The sequence below is a fragment of the Carassius auratus genome, linkage group LG28B (genome assembly GCF_003368295.1).
Source record: "Carassius auratus strain Wakin linkage group LG28B, ASM336829v1, whole genome shotgun sequence".
In the NCBI taxonomy this organism is placed as follows: Eukaryota; Metazoa; Chordata; class Actinopteri; order Cypriniformes; family Cyprinidae; genus Carassius; species Carassius auratus.
Window position 1 is genome coordinate 4,390,217 of NC_039293.1, and position 19,879 is coordinate 4,410,095.

Consider the following 19,879-nt stretch of genomic DNA (forward strand, 5'->3'; position numbering starts at 1 on the left):
ACCTACTGGTAACTTGTTTGCCACGTAGCAATAAAAAATATACTAAAAACCTTGATTATTCTGGTTAGTCACATTGTACTGCTATTATTTTGAACAATACTGTACTAAAGTAATCAGCATTATTATATTTTTTTCTGTAATATCAAAATGGGTATTGAGGAATGTTAAATTTTAGTGTAGGAATGTTAAATTTTAAACTGTATTCAGTTTATGCACATTGACTTCTGAGATGATGTTACTGTATATATGACAAGATTAATGATATTCTGCCTCTGAGGAAATTGTGTAAAATATCATCTAAAATGTAAGAAGACATTTGTTATACAGGATAGTGTTATATACAGTTTAGTTTTATTATTCAGGAGTATTTTTAAATGTATTATATGTAGAGGTGGGCATAGATGAATTTTTTTAATCTAGATTAATCTCACTGTGATCCTGAAATTAATCTAGATTTATCTAGATTAAAATGGCTCATTCAAATTCTGCCGACGGCATTCAGAATATGTGTGTTACCCAAATCAAATTGACAAACAGTGAGTCTTTGAGAAAGGGTTTATCAAGCTAGGTGGTGCATTAGAAATTTACATCTCCTGTTTCCAAAATGCATCACAAACTGCTTGAAAAAGCTGTAAACTAATTCCACATTGCACAAGCGGGGACCCGGTGAAGGTTGTACCAGTGGGCCCTGTTTGAAATTGTCTAATTTGTATGTTTGTTTATTATTTTTATTTATTTATTTTTATTTCTTTATGTCTTCAATGTAAAAATTAAATATACAATGAAACCTACATTTATTCAGACACATTTCTCACATTATTACAGTTTTGCTATATATATATCAAAAAATATATCTGGTGTTTTTGGTTTGACTGTTAAAACTACAAAGTAATGCAGTCAAGAGCAGTGAGTGATTTTCTTTCATTTTCTTGGATTAACATTACAGCAGCCAGTCGCTTAATTAGGCGCGGTCACTTTAAGAGACGATGAACGCATCCAATATTACACATGCCATTTTTTCCTCAACTGTTTACTTTCACTTAAGAAATAACTGACAGTTTTTTCGAGCATAATTTCCAAGGTGGATATTTTGACACATCTCGTATGTATTTGTCGGCACTAGAGCAATAATAAGCAAATTCGATGTTCAAGTTTTTTGATCAAAACGCTTGAAAACGCTTATTTTTAGCGTCTCGAGACGCCTTTCTTCTCCGTGAGCCCTGAACACCAAAACACAACGAGCACTGAATCGGGCTCTTTTACATCTTGTTGTTTGTTTCAAGCTGCGATTTGTATTTGTTTGTTCCTGTGTCGCTGTCCGTTACACTGTAAAAAATGTACCGTAAAATTTACAGTAACTTACTGGCAACAATTAGCCAGTAAGTTACTGTGAATACGTTTTACAGTAAGGGTACTGTAATTCTATTTACAGTATTTTATGAATACACTGTGAAATCAAACACAATTAAATACTGTGATTTTAGTTGTATTTACAGTAACTTACTGGCTAATTGTTGCCAGTAAGTTACTGTGAATATGTTTCACAGTAAGGGTACTGTACTTCCATTTACAGTATTTTGTGTATTCACTGTGAAATCAAAAACAATTAAATACTGTGATTTTAGTTGTATTTACATACAAAAAACAGTTAAGCACTGTTTTTATGTATTGTATGCAATACAGTACTATAAGCAGTAGATAACAGTTAATCACTGTAAATTCAGTTTCTCACTGTACAATTTAAATACTGTATCACTGTGATTTAATATTAGCCATCATTAAAAGAATCACCCATATTCTAAAACCCTGCAATCAACTGCAGACAATAAGAAAATTGTTAACAGTTATTTATTTAAAAACATTTGGTGAACAGGAATGACAAAACAGGTACAACATAAAGGGATAATTGACATTGGACAACATGCCATTATGCCATCCAAAGTTAACGAACATTCTGTGTTTGTAATTTTTAATGGCGTGAAGTCTATTATCTGCGTATTCTACTGTTGCTAAATTTAATTACTGACTTAAGAAAATTTTACAAAATGAGGCTATTTCATTTCAAGTTCATTCACTAATTCCACATGACTGGTTGCTATGGCAGAACAATAACGCAAATTGATACAACACGGTCAAAAAATTTAACTACTTTGAAGCTGTGCAAATAACTGATTATTACCACATTCTAAAGAGTAATAAATAACACTATGGCAATACTGAAATAAAATAAAATATTGAACATTAAAAAAAAATTAAATATTTAACATTTGCATGAACATTTAAAACAGAAAGGAAAATAAACTTCCCCTGCCACTATATGGCCTCTTGCATGCCCTGACCTTGGAGACCTAGAATCCTAGTTGGAGCCCTGAAATTAAAGAAGAAAACACATTAGATCAGCTGAATGGTTTCGAAAATGGTAAAACTCAACTGTTTAACTCTGGGGGAGTTGTAAAATGAGCCTATTTCCAAAAAAAAGTGGACTGTTCTTTTAACAAATACAACTTTTTATTTTAATAATGTAGGCTACTAGTAAATAGTGAAATTAACATTTAGAAAGATTTATAAATGCTGTAGAAGTGCAGTTTATTATTAGTTAATGTTAACTAATGTAGTTAACCAGTTTAATAAATGGAACCATATTGTATTAGTTACTATTGTATAAGTGTTACCAATTTGTTATACACCGATTCAGACGACTCGCGAGTTCAGTGTTGGACAGATCAGTTGTTTTAACCATTCATTAAATGTAATCGGTTCAAAAGAGTCATTAGTTCGAGAATCGGACATGTCAGTAGCGGACTATGGCACGCGTTTTATTATCCCGGGAGTTTAGGACATTGCACAAGATTTTTGTCAACACAGGAAACATTTCATCACTGGATAGTTTTTTGTTTGTTTATTGAAAGTGTTTTTATTTCAGCTGATGCGGAACAATTTTCAGAGTACATAAGGCAATGTTTTCTTTAGCACAATTCACACCCAGCGGTAATTCAGGGGAAACAAAATCTCTGAATGCTCGACATGAACTTCGGTCTTCCGATCTTTTACCATCATGTCAATTCTCAATTGATTTTGATTAATATTTAGATTTACATTTATGCATTTAGCAGACGCTTTTATCCAAAGTGACTTGCAGTGCATTCAGGCTAACATTTATTTCCTAACATGTGTTCTCCTGGGAATTGAACCCATAACCTTTTGCGCTGCTAATGCAATGCTCTACAACACTGAGCCACAGGAACATGCCTGAGGGAGCGAGAGAGAGCAAGACAGTTTGACGACTGTGAGAGTGCGTGCGCTGCCAGGGCTCTCTGCTCGTTCTATCAGTAACATGCGCCCTGTCACAAGTGCAGCAGTCATCTACATCACACCATTCAAATGGCTTTGGCGGGACAAAAATTTGTTTTGGCGGCTGAGAGAAATGGAGGGTGAGTTAATCATTTTCTTTTAACAATATATATATTTTTTTAATGAATAATGAAACGCAATGTGGAAACGAATTAGTCTATGTGTGGGAAACACAGATTTTTAAGTTTTATGGCTTTATGTTAATAGGGCTGGGCAAAAATTTTTTATTATCGATTAATCGTTTTTTAAAATGTGGTCGATTCAAAATCGATTATTAGGGACCACGAATCGATTTTTTTCCATATTCAGGGCTCTAATTTCGGCGTGGTATTATGCGCATCATTTTAATCATTCCTGTTGGTCTCCCACTTATAATGCGGTAAATTCCTGCAAACACTGCTTCACTTTAGCCTGTAGGTTGAGTATATTAATCCACACAAATTCTAAAAAAAAAAATATCACAGAAATTCAGGCCCTGATATTTATCTATCACCCAGAAGCCGTTATTAGTTTTCCTACACTGTTCATAGGCTTGCAGCCTCCATGTTACAGCTAATGCTGTGAGATTTTATGTATGTAAATGATGTTTGATCAAGGCAAGCGACTGTTCTGACTTGCATAAAAATCCTCTCTATTCATTTGAAATATAGAGTTGGGTTCTGTTTTAATGTACCCAAGTGTACCTAAAATAAAAAGAGTTTAATATACAGGTTTGTGGCTCTTAATTTCTTATTATTAATTTAAAATCAAGAATCGAAAGCTTGCGAATCAAAATCGAATTGGAACATCTGAATCGTTAAGGTTTTAATGGTATTACTACTCTTACCTATACGGCTTCGATCGATCGATCCGATACTTTAACGGTATTCTTGTCGGTACTCTTTGATTATATATATATATATATATATAAAACAAAAGATAAACAATTAACAAAGATACACATTATATAGGCCTACACAGTGCTTTAATTTCAGGAAGGTCTACTACTGTTCAGGTATGGTCTAAACAGAATTCTAGTAAAGCAATCAAATGTAAAATAACGCTGCATAGTTTATCATAGATAGATTAATGCTTATTTAAAGCTGAAGTTATTCATTTAAGCCTTTTTTTTGTTTAATTCACAGTAATGGTGCAATCGTCAGCATGTTTATTAGACACTGACCTTTAAGACCGAGTGCAGATCTAATAGGCGACTGATGCGCTATATTTTCTGACAACTATTTCTATACCTATGTCCATTTTAGACATATTTTTGTGTACATTTGCTAGTTAAGACGTGCACATGAAACTGAAAGTATAATTTGCTCATCTCGTTGCGTGCGCCACCTTGGGAACAGCATCTCATGAGCATATTTTCGTGCTATTAATAGCTCTTTTTATTATTAAAACGTCCCGCAATTTAGCAACAGTAGCTAGACTGCATTTTACAACAATCACTGAATGCTGAATCTGATTCTGTCGGTACATTTAAGTTGTAGGGAAAAATGAGAGCGTAGCCTACTGCTGCAAAGGGAATTAAGTTGCGCTATACAGAATGCAGCTATAGTTTTTAATGGTTTTACCTCAAATATATTATTATTATAATCTTTGGAAGCCAAAATCTAAAATAAAATCAGAGTAATCACAAATCTGAAGTGTAACCAGGCTATGTTTGAATGTTTAGTTCTGTCCTCCAACGTCACTCATTAGGGCTGTCATGTGCGCACTGTGGAGATCTCTCTCTCTCTCTCGGACTGCGAATAGCAAAAATGCATCACAGACAAATGGTTTAATATTATGGTATATAGAAAAGGTTGGCGAAATAAAACGTCTTTATAGCAATAATAACATTACGTGTATTTTTCCAAGTACCGACAGCAGAACCGATAACGTCCGAGCTTATCGATACAGCGGTCTTTCAAAATTCAGCCCCGGGGCCCGTTTAATACCAGCTTTCGGTACCCACCCCTACCCAGCCCTATATGTTAATGGAATATTTTATGAATGAAGGCGTGTATCACTGATATTAGTAATATAGCTACTGATGTCTCGATGAAAATGTTTAAGAATCAGTATCAGTTTTACAAAAATGAGAATCAATTAAAATAAAATAAAAATCTATATTTTTTTTACCCAGCCCTAATAAATAAGGTAACAGTTTATGTTTTACTTACATATATGATTTAGTCAATCAAGAGCAATCAACAAGTCTCTCTCTCTCGTCAGTTAACGTTGATAAGCTACATTGTCTTGTTTGACTTTCTTTGCCATTTACATCTGACCGAACTACAAACTTTCCAATGATGTTTGGATAAATGGATGCGCTCGACTAGCTCACGCGTCTGTCCCGCTGCACGCTCAAGCCACAGCACGTTTTTCTCTTATCAGCTCGCGCACCAAAGCAATGTGTGTTACTATATTTCTTTTAATATTTCACTAGTAAGATAGATTTACTTCATATACTGCCTTTTTTATCCCCATTATACCCTCTGTTGTCAGTGTTTCTTTTTCTAAACACAAACACTATTTACAAGCCTGGTATCGATTGTTGGTATCGGAGTAAAAAAAATCATTTTTACGAGAACATTGAGCTTAGTATCGGCCCCGATATCGATACCAGTATTGGTGCATTCCTAATAATTATTATTATTATTATCAAATTATGATTATATTAAACCCACAGATACCTATATTATTAATTGTATTATAATTATTATTAAAGCTATTATCAGAACCTCACCTGTATCTAGTCAGTTAGCAAATAGAACTCCGTGAAGTCCCTGATGAAGGACATGACATGGGGGTTCATGTATGAAGTCTTCCGCTTCACCACTCTCCCAGTCGTCTTGCTCATCTGCTCCTTGGCAGTGCACTTGTTGGAGTCAGGATTAATCCTGACTAAAAACCTATGAACATGAGTATAGGAATTAGGGGATGGGACAATATGCGCACATTAATGAATAACTGTAAGTGCAGTGAGCAATGTAGAATCATACATAAAGGCCAGCTGAGGCATTTCACATCTCAACAGGAGTTAGTCAAGGCTGTCTACTTTCTCGATTACCATTCCTCTTCAAAGGTCGACAAATCATGCGGCCGACTAGATCATGCGGCAAGCCACTGACAACTAGACTTTGCAGATTATATCACATTACTGTCCCAAAAACACCAACAAATGTAAGAGAAACTGAGAGGGGTAGAACAGAAGTCAGCTGAGACAGGTCTCCACATTAGCACAACGATCAAAGTGCAAACAGAAAGACACTGGCCAGCTTGATGGTTAACCACAAGAATGGGCAAGGCAAGAGCTGCATTTGACACTCAAGACCAAACTACGGCTATTCGACTCAAGCATTAACACCATACTCCTTTAAAGATCTGAGACGTGGAAAACAACAAAGAACCTCCTGAACAAGCTACAATTCTTCAACCAGAAGATATATTCTCAACATCAGATGGCCTGAAAAAAAATGAAGAATTAAGAGCTTAATTACTACCAAAAGGTTTTATGTAAAAAATATAGTGTGTACATGCCCAACAGTCCTCCTAAAGCATTCAAGTTGTTAGGAGGCTTCAACCTACACTATTTAGATACTCAGATACTTTACATAATAGGGCTGGGCCATAAAACATTAACAATATGTATCGCGATAGACATGTAATCAATATCAATAAAAAATGCGTTCGATAAAACGTTTGATTTTTTTCTTTTTCTTTGCATGAACAAAGGCACTCACTCTCTGGTAACCTAGCAACATAGGGAGTAACACACTACCAGCCAATCATGTAACAGTTTAGTTGCACCATATCGTTGTCTCATGTTGGATTCTTCAATAACGTGGAGTGATTAGTGGAAAGCCTTGTTTGATCGGTGAGTGATGTGGATAAGATGACTGACTGCTGCGCCAATTCTGACAGGCAAGCGCATGTTACTGAGAGAACGAGCAGAGAGAGAAAGAGAGCCCCTCCTCCGACATCGCGCGCACACTCTCACAGTCTTCAAACTGTCTTGCTCTCTCTCCCTTCTTCGCGCATATTAATTAAAATTGATATTACCATCAAAATCAATTGAGAACTGACACAATGATAGGTCAGAAGACCGAAGTTTCACGTGAAGCATTCAGAGATTTTTTTCCCTGAATTACCGCTGGGTGTGAATTGTACTAAAATAACGTTGCCTCATCTTCTCTGAAAAGCGTTCAGCACATTCAGCTGACATAAACCACACTTTAAATAAACGACAAACACTATCCAGTGATGAAATGTGTTCTGTGTTAACACAAATCTTGTGCGATGTCCTAACTACTGGAATAATCACACGTGCTGTCACTGCGTCATGATAGGTGCGCATTATATTTTCCTGCTTTTTTGTACTTTGCCAATCACACCTATGAATCAGAGGAAGGTTAAAGGATTAGTTCACCCCAAAATGAAAATTTCCTAATCATTTACTCACCCCAATGCCATCCAAGATATCCACGTCTTTCTTTCTTCAATAGAAAACATTTCAGGATTTTTTTTTCATATAATGGACTTCAATGGCAAATAACTCAGTTGGTTGCTATTATTTCCTCAAAAAACTTAAATTTCTTTTCCACTAAGAAAGAAAGAAATTTTCATTTTGAGGTGAACTAATCCTTTAAGTTTAAAATAAAAATGTTTAAATGTAATATATTTTTCTCCTGGTCCTTATTTTAAATAGGTCATAAAAATATCAGTTTTCAGCCATATCGCCCAGCCCAATTACATAACATTTTAAATAGGGGTGTCAAAATTTATCGTTTCTACGATGCAGATGAGGGCGATACGGTATCGGCTCAGTAATAGACCATAACCGATTATAATGTACTGACACTTTTCTGACGTCATTTGTCGCGGTAGCATACAATGGCAGAGGGAGGCGAGACGCGAGTGCGAGTAATTAAAGATGCTCCAACTACTTTTAAAGCCTACATCTGGGCACATTTCAGCTTTTATGAACAACCTGGTAAGCACATCCTGCAGAAGACGCACTGTGTGCGCTCATGTCACGCACAAATAGAATATGCAGGAGGTAATACCACTAACTTGATAAACCACGTTAGCCGTTTTCACCCCGAGCTGTTAACGCCTGGCAGAGTCTGATTGCTTTTAGAGATGCACGGACAAGCTCCAACGCCGAATCCACAACCAAAAATAAATCATCCACCCGCCCCAACAATTTTCTCTGACTTAAGTATCCGCACCCGATGTTCAAATTACTATTATTCTGTGTTGTTATGCGTGATTATAAATGGATGATCGTAACCTTCAACAGCGGACTCAGTGACGGTTGATGCGTGCATCTTTAATGGTAACATAATACACCGATTAATAAACGCTGCTTTTAAATGAATATTTCTTTAAAACAATTTATATGACAGATTTTTCTTTTCTTAATGGCATAAACAAGCTTTACTCCCAACTGGAATGTCACTGTTTGAACAGGCGAGCACACACACGTGCGCACACATCACTTTTGAAGAAAAATGTCAAATTGAGAATGCGGTGCATCGCGATGCATTGTGATATCGAATTGAACTGAATCGATGACATGATAATCGCAATCGAACCGAACCGTGAGACCAGTATCAGTTCACACCCCTAATTTTAAAGGGAGAAGATGATTTTGAACAGCTTTTAAATTGTCAATTTGCTTTTACACTGCAATCAAACTATTTAAGATAAAAAATACCTCTGAACAAACTCCAGTGTTGTGCTGGCTTCCACCTGATACTCTAGCTTGAATACATAGTAACAGGCGAAAAGAGCGGCCAAGGCAGTGGTGAAGTCTGCCATGTGAGCACCAGGTGGGATTACGACCCTCCCCTCGATCGACAGCATCCATTTTTTTGCAGTCAGGATTGTCTCTCCTTAGTAAAGACAAGAGTCATCACAAAAATTATATTTCATAGCAATACATTCTATAAAAGATTTTCTCCACATAAATTATTGTAAAAACAGGGCAGGGAGCATACATATCTTCGAAGCAGTGCATTAAAGGGTTAGTTCAGCCAAAAATGAAAATTATGTCATTAATGACTCACCCTCATGTCGTTCCAAACCCATAAGACCTCCATTTATCTTCGGAACACAGTTTAAGATATTTTAGATTTAGTCCGAGAGCTCTCAGTCTCTCCATTGAAGCTGTGTGTACGGTCTACTGTCCATGTCCAGAAAGGTAATAAAAACATCATCAAAGTAGTCCATGTGACATCAGAGGGTCCGTTAGAATTTATTGAAACATCGAAAATACATTCTGCTCCAAAAATAAAAAAAATTACGACTTTATTCAGGATTGTCTTCTCTTCCGTGTCTGTTGTGAACACGACTGTTGACGTACGACGCTGCTGACGTGTTTTCTGGTGCAACCAATAACAAAGAAAACACGTCAGCAGCATTGTATGTCAGGGGCGTCACTGCAGTGTTGTGAACGCGCTCACAACAGACCCGGAAGAGAAGAAAATGCTGAATAAAGTCGTAATTTTTTTTATTTTTGGAGCAAAATGTATATTCGATGCTTCAACAAATTGTGACGGACCCTCTGATGTCACATGGACTACTTTGATGATGTTTTTATTACCTTTCTGGACGTGGACAGTGTACCGTACATACATTCTCAATGGAGGGTCAGAAAGCTCTCGGACTAAACCTAAAATATCTTAAACTGTGTTCCGAAGAGGTCTTACAGGTTTGGAACGACATGAGGGTGAGTCATTAATGACATAATTTTTATTTCTGGCTGAACTAACCCTTTAAAGGATTAGTTCACCTCAAAATGAAAATTTCCTAATAATTTACTCACCCCAATGCCATCCAAGATATCCATGTCTTTCTTTCCTCAGTGGAAGAGAAATTAAGTCTGAGTAAAACATTTCTGGATTTTTCTTCAAATAATGGACTTCAATTGTAACCAACGTTTTGAAGTCTAAATCAATGCAGTTTCAAAGATCTTTGAAGTGCTTCAACGGGCTGTGCAGGATCCCAGCTGAGGATTAGGGTCTTATCTAGCGAAATGATTGGTCATTTTCTAAAAAAAAAGAATAATAATTTATATACTTTTTAACTACAATTGTTAGGATTGAGCTGGGAACTACATCAAGTCGAAAGGTTGCGCTCGATATCGCCGGTGGAAATACGCAAAGATGGCCGGCGAAATGGAGCGCGACCTTTCGATGTGATGATTTAGTTCCCAACTCAATCCTAACAATTGAACTGCATTGATTTGGACTTCAAAACGTTGGTTACAATTGAAGTCCATTATTCAAAGAAAAATCCAGAAATGTTTTCCTCAGGCTTAATTTTTCTTCCACTGAGGAAAGAAAGACATGGATATCTTGGATGGCATTGGGGTGAGAGTAAATTATTAGGAAATTTTCATTTTGAGGTGAACTAATCCTTTAAGCAGCAATAACTGGTTTGGTGATAGAAAAACAATGAGTGATACAGGCATAGCAAGCAATCTGAAATAGCAATCACGACATTATAGGTGGCTACTAAAGATGAGAGATTACTCCACATAACTTAAATTTGGAGTGACTGTGCTGTTACTGACTGGTGCAGAAGCAGAAAATGACACAACACACATTCACTAGTGTTTTCCAGAAACTTTGCTTTGCTTGTGCCCTATACATTCAAAGGATTCGTTAACATTGAATGTGAAACTTACCGAGCATGATGATCCTTGGAGTGACTGGGAGAGACAGCTGGGCCTCTGCGTCTGCGGGAGTGGTAGTCTCCTATGCCAGCAAAGATAAGAGTTACTTGAAACAAGGTAGACTGTATATTATCTCTAGGATAGAAAAAGCTTTTTGAAATTTGTTGATAAGGAAGCAATGAGCAATGGTCCTTTTTTTTTTTGCTCTGAAGGTTTGTGAAAGGTTTACACAAAAAATTAACTAAGTACCACAATATCTTTATCAATTACAACACTACATCAATTTTCTCTTAATTAAAATATTGTGCTCACAGTGGACAACAGTGACTTTACCCAGCATTTACCCAGGAATTGAGATAGAAGCTTGCACCATGTGGGTTATAATGTGAGGTGAGGTCTATCAAGGAAAAAGTGCTCAACCACCATTAACATAAACCTGACACAAACCTGTATTTACTTGAAAAACTGGAGGTTCGTCAACCTGCATTAACAATTGGGGGGGGGGGGGGGGGCACTCTAATCAGGGAAAATGATTCTTCCACAATAAATGTGACAATTAATTGTTGAAAACTCCAAATAAAAGATAATTAAGGAACTTACATCAGCAATGAGAAAAAGTGACTCCTCTTGCTCTTTGAAGTGTGCCAACATCACAAGCATCGCTGCTAGGCCATCAGATCCTTCTCGGCCTTTCTTTATGGCTTCCTTCAGAACAGCTCTTACTTCTTTCCTCCACTTTGTAATCTGACTACTGAAGAAATCCAGGAGTCTTTTACCCTTTTTGTCCATATCTTCATTCAGTCTTGTGTATAGTTCAACATTGGTGAGAGTGGTGAAGTGTGACAATAAAAACTTCTGTGAAAAGAGAAATGGCCACTCTTTACCCACATTCAGAATGCTTGGGGAAGGCTTTGCGTTGATGTATTCCCGCTGTTTGGCATAAGTGATTGCCATTAGGTCTTCTACCCTTCCTCTCTCAGCGCCCTTTAGTCCCTCTCGGCTGAATATATCAATCATCTCAAGCTTCTTTTCCTCTAATGATGCTGATGTTTCCCCATCTGGATAGTCCGCTGGCTGCCAACGAACACACCCATAACTGTCGATTCTTGCACATGTAGCTACTGCTGGCTGGTCATCATCACCATCCTCATCATCTCTCTGGGTGCGTTTGTGCTTCCTCAGACGGGAAAGAGAGTTGCCTCGATTCAAATATTCTACTCTGGTTTTGAGCTGATTTATAATGCTGAAATACCCACATCCAATTAGGTCCCCCTCTTCATTTTTGTCTAAAAAGCTATTTGGATATTTTTGAGTTATAGCTTTAGCCACTACCACACACTCTCTGCGAGTAGGGTTCAAGGAACGCTCTCTCATCGCATCAACAGTGACTTTTATCAAGTGTCTGCGGTCATCCGGAGCTGGCCTCTCACCAGCATCTACTGCTCTTCTAAGAGTCAGCCTCACTTTGTTCCATGGCACCTCAAAACTGTTCACCCATGCAGAGATGGTGCTTACAGATGATATGGGGCATGTGCTGGAATAGGCAACTGACAGTGGCTCAGACGATGAAGGGATCAGCTGGGGATTGGAAGGACCTGCATTACACACTGTGAAAGCACAGAATAGTCAGGTGAAAATAAGGTTTGACCCTAAAAAAAAAATCTAACAAAAGGTTTCTTAGTGGTTTACAATAGTATCAGATGTACTTAAACTAAAACTTAAAAAATAAAATAAAATCAAAATGGTGGCCGTCAAGTCCTTATAGGTAGGTCAATATAGGGTTAAACCAACAATATTTATATAAAATGTTTTTTTTTTTTGTTTTTTTTGGATTCTGGTACAGTTCAAATATAAAAACTATAAAAAATACTAAATAACAGACTAAAATGTATTTAAATCTGACCTTGGGAAAAGGGTCATTTCAAAAATGGTTGTCATGGCTTCATCTCAATTACTAATCAGCCCAGATGGGTGATTTGAGGTCAACTGATGGCAAACAAGAAAATTATTTTACATGTTAACATTGAAATATTTTTGATGATGTGCTTTTTTTCAGCCGCATTGCAGGTGTATATTAAAATCAATGTGTATAAAAAAAGAGCAAATGCAATGCATGACTATGTGATCTGCATGGATGGGGGAATATGGGCAATATCTTAAATGCTGTTTTCAATTGCAATGCGACCACTATCCTTCTGTACTGTATTGCAGTGTTCTTACATACTTGGGCCTATAATCAAGTGATTAGGCTCTTTGGAAAGCTGTGGGTCTGTAGTTTTGCGTGGAATAACTGTATCTAGTGCAGAGACAGCATTGCAGAGGCAAGAATATAGTTTTTATTTTTCCCGTATATACCATCTTTTTTTTTTTTTTTTTTTTTTTTAAAGCAAATTTGGCTTTATATGCTGCCATTAGCAAACAGCAAACTGCACATCCAGAAGGGCATTTATTGCCGCGGGGGATTTCAATAATTCTAACCTCAATCTGTACTCCTCAAGTTCTATCAACATGTCACCTGCCTGACCAAAGGGGACAGAATCTTGGACCAGGTATACACTAACATCCACATATAACCACTTTATTTATTTTATTTTTTTTACAAAATTATGATTGAATGATTGCGGATTTATTTAGTTATTAATTGTAGTGGATCAACTAATATATGTTAATTGAAAGAACTAATCTCACCTTTCAAGGAATGAATAATTTTTCTGCACTGAATGGGTGTAAGCAGATGTTTGATGTCATCTTCTTGAATAAACTGCAGATCATCTGGTCCTTCAACACCTACTTTCACCAACTCATTGACTAAAGTTTCAAGCTTTGCTTCATCTAGCTGTGGTAGCACGGCCTGTATTGCCTTCTCAATGGAGTCCATTACTCATTCTTCTGAAACACAGAATGATGCAGAGCAACAAGATTAAGACCAAATTGATTATATACAGAAAGAGGGTAATAATCTGCAAGGTTCTCTACAGGCTGTTGGCTTTCCACAGCCTGACAAGGGTGTGGCACTGAACTTTCTTTTTTTTATTTTATTTTTTATTTTTGCTCTAAGTAGTGATGGTAAAGTTACTTACTGATTTTCTGGAAGTCCCGATAAGCAGTCTGTGAAGGATCCGCGATTCCAAGATGAAAACTCCGGCAGAGGCCACGGGTGGGAAAAATACATTAACGTTAAAGCCTGTGAAAACGTCTCCGTCGGATCTCTCACGGAAACGTTTTCGCTGAATTCCTCTCAGGCAAAAAGTGAAAGATATCAACACAAAGACGAAAACAAAATAAATAACTTTACAACCACAAGACAAATCCGTGTATAAAGAAACGTAAATTTGAGTAATAGTCTGTTATTAACGGAGCTTAACGTTAACGGCTGCGAAGACGTCTCCGTCGGAGCTCTCACGGAAACGTTGTCGCTGAATTCCTCTCAGTAAAAAAGTTAAAGAAATCAACACAAAGACGAAAACAAAATAAATACAAGACAAAGCCGTGTGTAAAGAAATTTAGATTTGAGAATTAACGGAACTTGTCTGTCACTGACGACGAGTCAGAAATTCAAGTGCTGCCTCTTTCGCGCTTTTTTCCCCCACAGATTCTAGATCGTTCTAGACTGGGTAAACTCCGCCCACTCTGGCGCTTTGATTTCGCCAAACAGCTCTGGAAACTTGCACCTTTATCTCGCCTGCTTCCGAAGAAAAAAATATATATAACACTGATGTTTGTAAAATAAAAATCCCATGGTACGTATTTATGAGTTAACCAGACAGCCCCAATTTTGGCAAGTAATGCACATGACATAGCCTACCCAAAATAAAAAGGCTGCTGCTCATAAGTCATTCTGAATAGACACATAACCAACATATATTTACAAAGCTTGAGAGTTTTGGCTCAAGTTTAAAACTCAAAATTAATCAGATGTTATTAATATTGAGATATATAAGCTCAAAAATAAAAACAACAAATATTAAGATTATATTTATTAAATGTATAAAATATTAATATTTAAATATTAATATACATAATTATGTGAATATACTATTGCAACTATAACCAATGGTCATGCTTCAGTTCAAATCTGAGGATGATATCTCAAAAAATTATGCGTTTATGAAGCCTATATTGTTAGACCATGTCAGTGGAGACTTTGGAGAAGTTTAAGATAAGGCTTATCAAATATTTTATTGCCCTGTTAACACCCATTTACACCCAAACACCCATTTACAGTCACAAAACAAACAAACAAACAAACAAAAAATATTCTCGGAATCTTATGTGAATTCTTTAAAAAATATATATTGTATGGAATAGAAACCTGCAGCAGGTGCATCAGAGTACAAGTTACATGACACATTTTCATTTATTAATATTACACTTTTACTTAAAGCTCACCATCGAGTATTTACATCATATTCCGGTAATGAATTATGAACAACAATAATCTGGAGCCGTCCATGTAAAAGGGGTACAAAGAAACATATGATAAAAAAAGGAAAATTACAGTAGTTTACTTTACTATTTACAGTACTATAGTGGCTAAATTGTGATTTTTTTACAGTAATGCTTTGACTACTGTGATTTCAACTGTAATGCTTGGACTACTGTGATTTTTACAGTCTTACTGTAAACTTTACAATATTTTACTGTAAAAATCTTATACAGTAATGTTACTGTGAAATCGACAGTAAATAACTGTAGATTTCACAGCCATTTTTTACAGTGTAGGCTGGCCTCAGCCAGTCGGTTATATACAGGCGGCAAGGAAGTAGACCGGAAGTTGAAGTCGGCTGCATGCTGCCATCTTGTAGCAGAACTTCACTTGCGTTAGCATTCCCATTGACTCCCATTCTTTTGGCGTCACTTTGACAGCGAATAACTTCACATCTGAGGCGTTTAAAGACTCCGTTTGTCCATTATTTATTTCTAAAGAAACACGACAATGTATAAAGGGCTCCATTACCTTCTATGTTACATTATGGCCCTGTAGAAACAGTTTTTGTAAAAAATAGGCTAACGATTGCGTCATAACCAATTGACTCTCTGTCGCATTACCGTACAGACAGGAGGAGAAGCTCCCAGGCAATTAACTTAATATGGCGTACTGGTGTTACATTTTAAAATACTATACAAAATCATTAATCAGAATACTTACTCCTGCTCACTCACGACAAAGAACTCCCCGCTCAAGCTCGCCATCTCTGCAAGATTAATGATGGCAGTTTACACGCACAGCTACTAGAAGATTTACATCTGTCAGACAGGTTGCTGACGTCGTCAAGCTTCGTTTGAGTCTGCGCGTCAGAAACAGAAGTGCTAAAAAAACGATAAAAACGGGCTTCAACTGTCTCAGTTGAGTTCCAATGGGGTCGCTGTGTCCATTTCTTTTACTGTCTATGGTTATATATCCAGGTGAAAGTCATCATAGCTTGCTTAGTATAGACCCAGTATAGAATGCAGCACGTTAACGCCTATAACGGCCCACCACTAATTATATGTTATTATAATATATATATTTTTTTATTGTTAATATTTTTGTACAAATTTCAACCACACAATCTCATGTAGCATTAAAATAAATCAAGGGTCGATTTCAAATATGTTGTTAATATTAATATAATTAATATTTTTCATTTCATTTTATTGGATAAAAACATCTCATTTTCGAGGGGGCCCTCAAGATAGCAACAGACACTTACACACTTGCACACAAAGCTCTTCCTCACAACCAACCACCTCAACTAGTCCCAACTCGGTCCAAAGCGTATTCACATAAACAGTATAGTATGATATTAAGATTTTACAGGAGAGAACCATATTTGACGAAGCCACAAAACAAACAAATATATAACCTACATATACATACATATGCAAAAATGCATGCCTACATACACATATGCACACAAACATGCATGCATGCATACATACACATGTACACATACATATACATGCACATATGCTCTCAAACATACAAGTATACATAGTCTCTTACATAAAGGTCATACATCAGGGAAACATTTACATTTGTCACAGGATTGCAAGTAAGTTAAAAGGGCTGACTTAAATAGTGGAAAGGAAGAGATGGGCCTTAAGCAACAAGGTAAGCTATTCCAATCAGAGGGGGCTTTAAATTTAAAAGAACGTCTTCAGATTTCTTTAGATATATTTGGGACAGAAAAAAAGAGATGATCAAGGTGTCTCAGGCCATAAGTTGACCTATATAGGACTAAATTTTGCTTCAAATACAGAGGATAATTAAAAAAGACACATTTATAGACAAACTGAAACCAGTGTAGCTGTCATTTGGCCTTTGGTGATAAGATAAATTATATTTTATTATTTATTCTTAGTTTAACAAGGGAATTCTTATTAGATTTATTCAACAGGCAATTAAGTTTTTTCCAAAAATGTTTTGTATTTGTAAAATCAATTAATAGTGAATTTTTATAACAGTCAGATTTGGCATTTCTTGTTTTAACATAAATTTCTTAATTGCTTTTATTCAATCCAATCTGCAAGTTCTTTTGCTAAATGGTATTTTTGCCAGGCTTTGTGCCTTTGCTTAAATAGATATATTAAGTCACCTGAAATCCATGGTAAATGTCTACCCTTCAATCTGACTGATGCCCATGGAGCATGTTTATATATAACTTTTAATACCTCAGTATATAGGAAATTCCAGGCATCATCAACATAAGGAATTAATTCCGTCCTGTTCCAATTAATATATAACAAATCTTGAGTAAATGCATCATTATTCATATTTTTAAATTGTCTTACCTTGATTATTTTAAGTGGTAGACGAGGTAACCTTATTTTCCAGATAAAAGATAACTGAATGGTCACTAAATCTATTAGATAATCGTATTGGTATTTCTGAATCAACAATTCTATCGGGATGCATGACCAAGATTTGGTCTAAGAGAGACCTGGATTTCCCCTCCACTCTGGTAGGCTCTCGTATTAATTGAGTAAGATTTAGGCTTTCAAACTGATTCCTCTCTTATTTTAATTATTATATTTTGTATATATTATATATATTTTATATTCTATATAATATTTTAATTTCGTCAAAACAATTTAAAGAATTAATAGTACTGAGAATATTATTTATTGATTCGGATGGAGAATTAGGGGGTATGTATATGTTTCCTATAATCAACCGTTTGTTTTGATGAAAACAAATTTTAACAAAAAAGCATTCAAAATGCATGGGGTTTTCACTTGCAATAATAAGTTCCGAAGATAAACTTGTAGAAACATAAGTAGCAACTCCTCAACCACGACTGCCTCTGTCTGCTCTATATACATTATAACCATCAAGATTTACTTCATCATCACGTACATTACTATTTAACCAAGTTTCAGACAAAGTAATAACAAAATATTTGTTATAAGAGAGCCATGCTCTAAGAAGATCAATGTTATGAAGTAGACTCCTAATATTTAAGTGAATAACTAATAAGCCTTTAACCACACAAACAAGCACAGACTGCCTGGTCCAGAACACTGGAAATAAAAAAGGAAAAAGACAGGACTATCTGCCAATATATACTGAATGTTGTATTTACATCATTTACTTCTTAAACTCGCAATGTGAACAAAACAAATGAGAGCCCATTCAAATAACATTATAAAAATTAATTATATCTCACCATACAACTAAGGGGAATATGTTTCAACTTTTTATCAGCAAGGGGATAATTAAAGTGATGTCGTTTCTCATCTATTCAATAAAATGCTTATTAATATTACTACGGTCATACAAAAGTTACTTCACACGCTTTTTATGGGGTCCAGGTCCAGGATAACGCAATGGGCTAGGTGCACAAGATGGCGCCGGTGAGCTTCAGCGACGCGAGTGTGTGCGTACTTATTTCCGGTCTTGCGACGATCGCATTGTCTGTAAGGGAAACTTTTACATACGAAACTTGGCTAGATGTATATAATTAATGATTTTCAAATTTAACAGCCGATAGTGGTATATCAAAAACATGGGGAAACATACTCCCTATATTTTGCGTACCTCTATGTAGAAATTCATCAAGATACAACGCGGAGATTGCTTTATTCTTCTGTTGATTATGCGGATCAGTCAGGTTAGGTACACAGGGATTTCTTTTTTCAAACACATACCTCTCAAATATGCAATACTTTTCATTTTCGAAGAGCTGGTTTTGTTCTGTTATTTAAGATAAATGTTTCTGACTGTCAAACAAGACGCACAGAGATTTCTGATAAAGCATGTTTTATTAACTTTATTTGATAACATAATTTATAACTAACTGTACAATTAAACGTAATATAATTATGGTAGGTTTGCCTTAAATAAAAGATCGCTGTTTGCATTCATGTGTGTTTTTATCTGTTTATTTGTTTTGTGAAAGATCTGCAGAATAAATCATTATCTGTCTATGAGCAGCCATGTATATTGTTATTGTTTTGCATTAATTATCAGATTAAACAGATATTAAAATTAGTCACGTATTTTTTTACTGTGTAAAATAATAAAATATGTTGTGAAAATAACGATGGAACAGACTGATGTATGTGTACAATTGAGAAATGGATACTTCTGAAGATAATTATTTAAATCGCAGCCCATGTCTCACGGGGTAAATATTCAATATAAAAAATAATAATAATAATGCAAACATTTTCGAGAAATAAGTAATTTGTACATTTACATATTTGGTAAGATAAAATACATTATATAGCTGTGTATACACACCGTGAGTTCAACTTTCATTTTGTGAACAGTAGTGAACATTGTATTTAATTCATTCACCGGACCCAAACATACACAAGTTTCAAATCCACTGGCTCAGTTAACATTTGTAGTATAGTGATAATAGCAGTGTATATCTTATTTGCATATGA

At 35.8% G+C, this 19,879-nt stretch overlaps 1 protein-coding gene across 2 annotated transcripts; it reads right to left on the reverse strand.

Moving 5' to 3' along the window:
• Nucleotides 1–1,777: 1,777 nt before the first annotated feature.
• LOC113067773 (sterile alpha motif domain-containing protein 3-like) lies at nucleotides 1,778–15,737 on the reverse strand. Of its 2 annotated transcripts, none has more exons than XM_026240233.1 (7): nucleotides 14,086–15,735; nucleotides 13,694–13,894; nucleotides 11,606–12,612; nucleotides 11,018–11,087; nucleotides 9,044–9,221; nucleotides 6,071–6,236; nucleotides 1,778–2,368 (listed from the first exon to the last, which is right to left on the reverse strand). In XM_026240233.1, the coding sequence occupies exons 2-6, from the start codon at nucleotides 13,881–13,883 to the stop codon at nucleotides 6,077–6,079; spliced, it is 1,605 nt and encodes a 534-aa protein (XP_026096018.1). In that variant the 5' UTR covers nucleotides 13,884–13,894; nucleotides 14,086–15,735; the 3' UTR covers nucleotides 1,778–2,368; nucleotides 6,071–6,076. The 2 variants fall into 2 exon arrangements, with proteins under 2 accessions (XP_026096018.1, XP_026096019.1); XM_026240234.1 differs by lacking the exon at nucleotides 1,778–2,368 and adding an exon at nucleotides 11,453–11,486 and having other exon boundaries at nucleotides 6,079–6,236; nucleotides 14,086–15,737.
• Nucleotides 15,738–19,879: the final 4,142 nt, after the last annotated feature.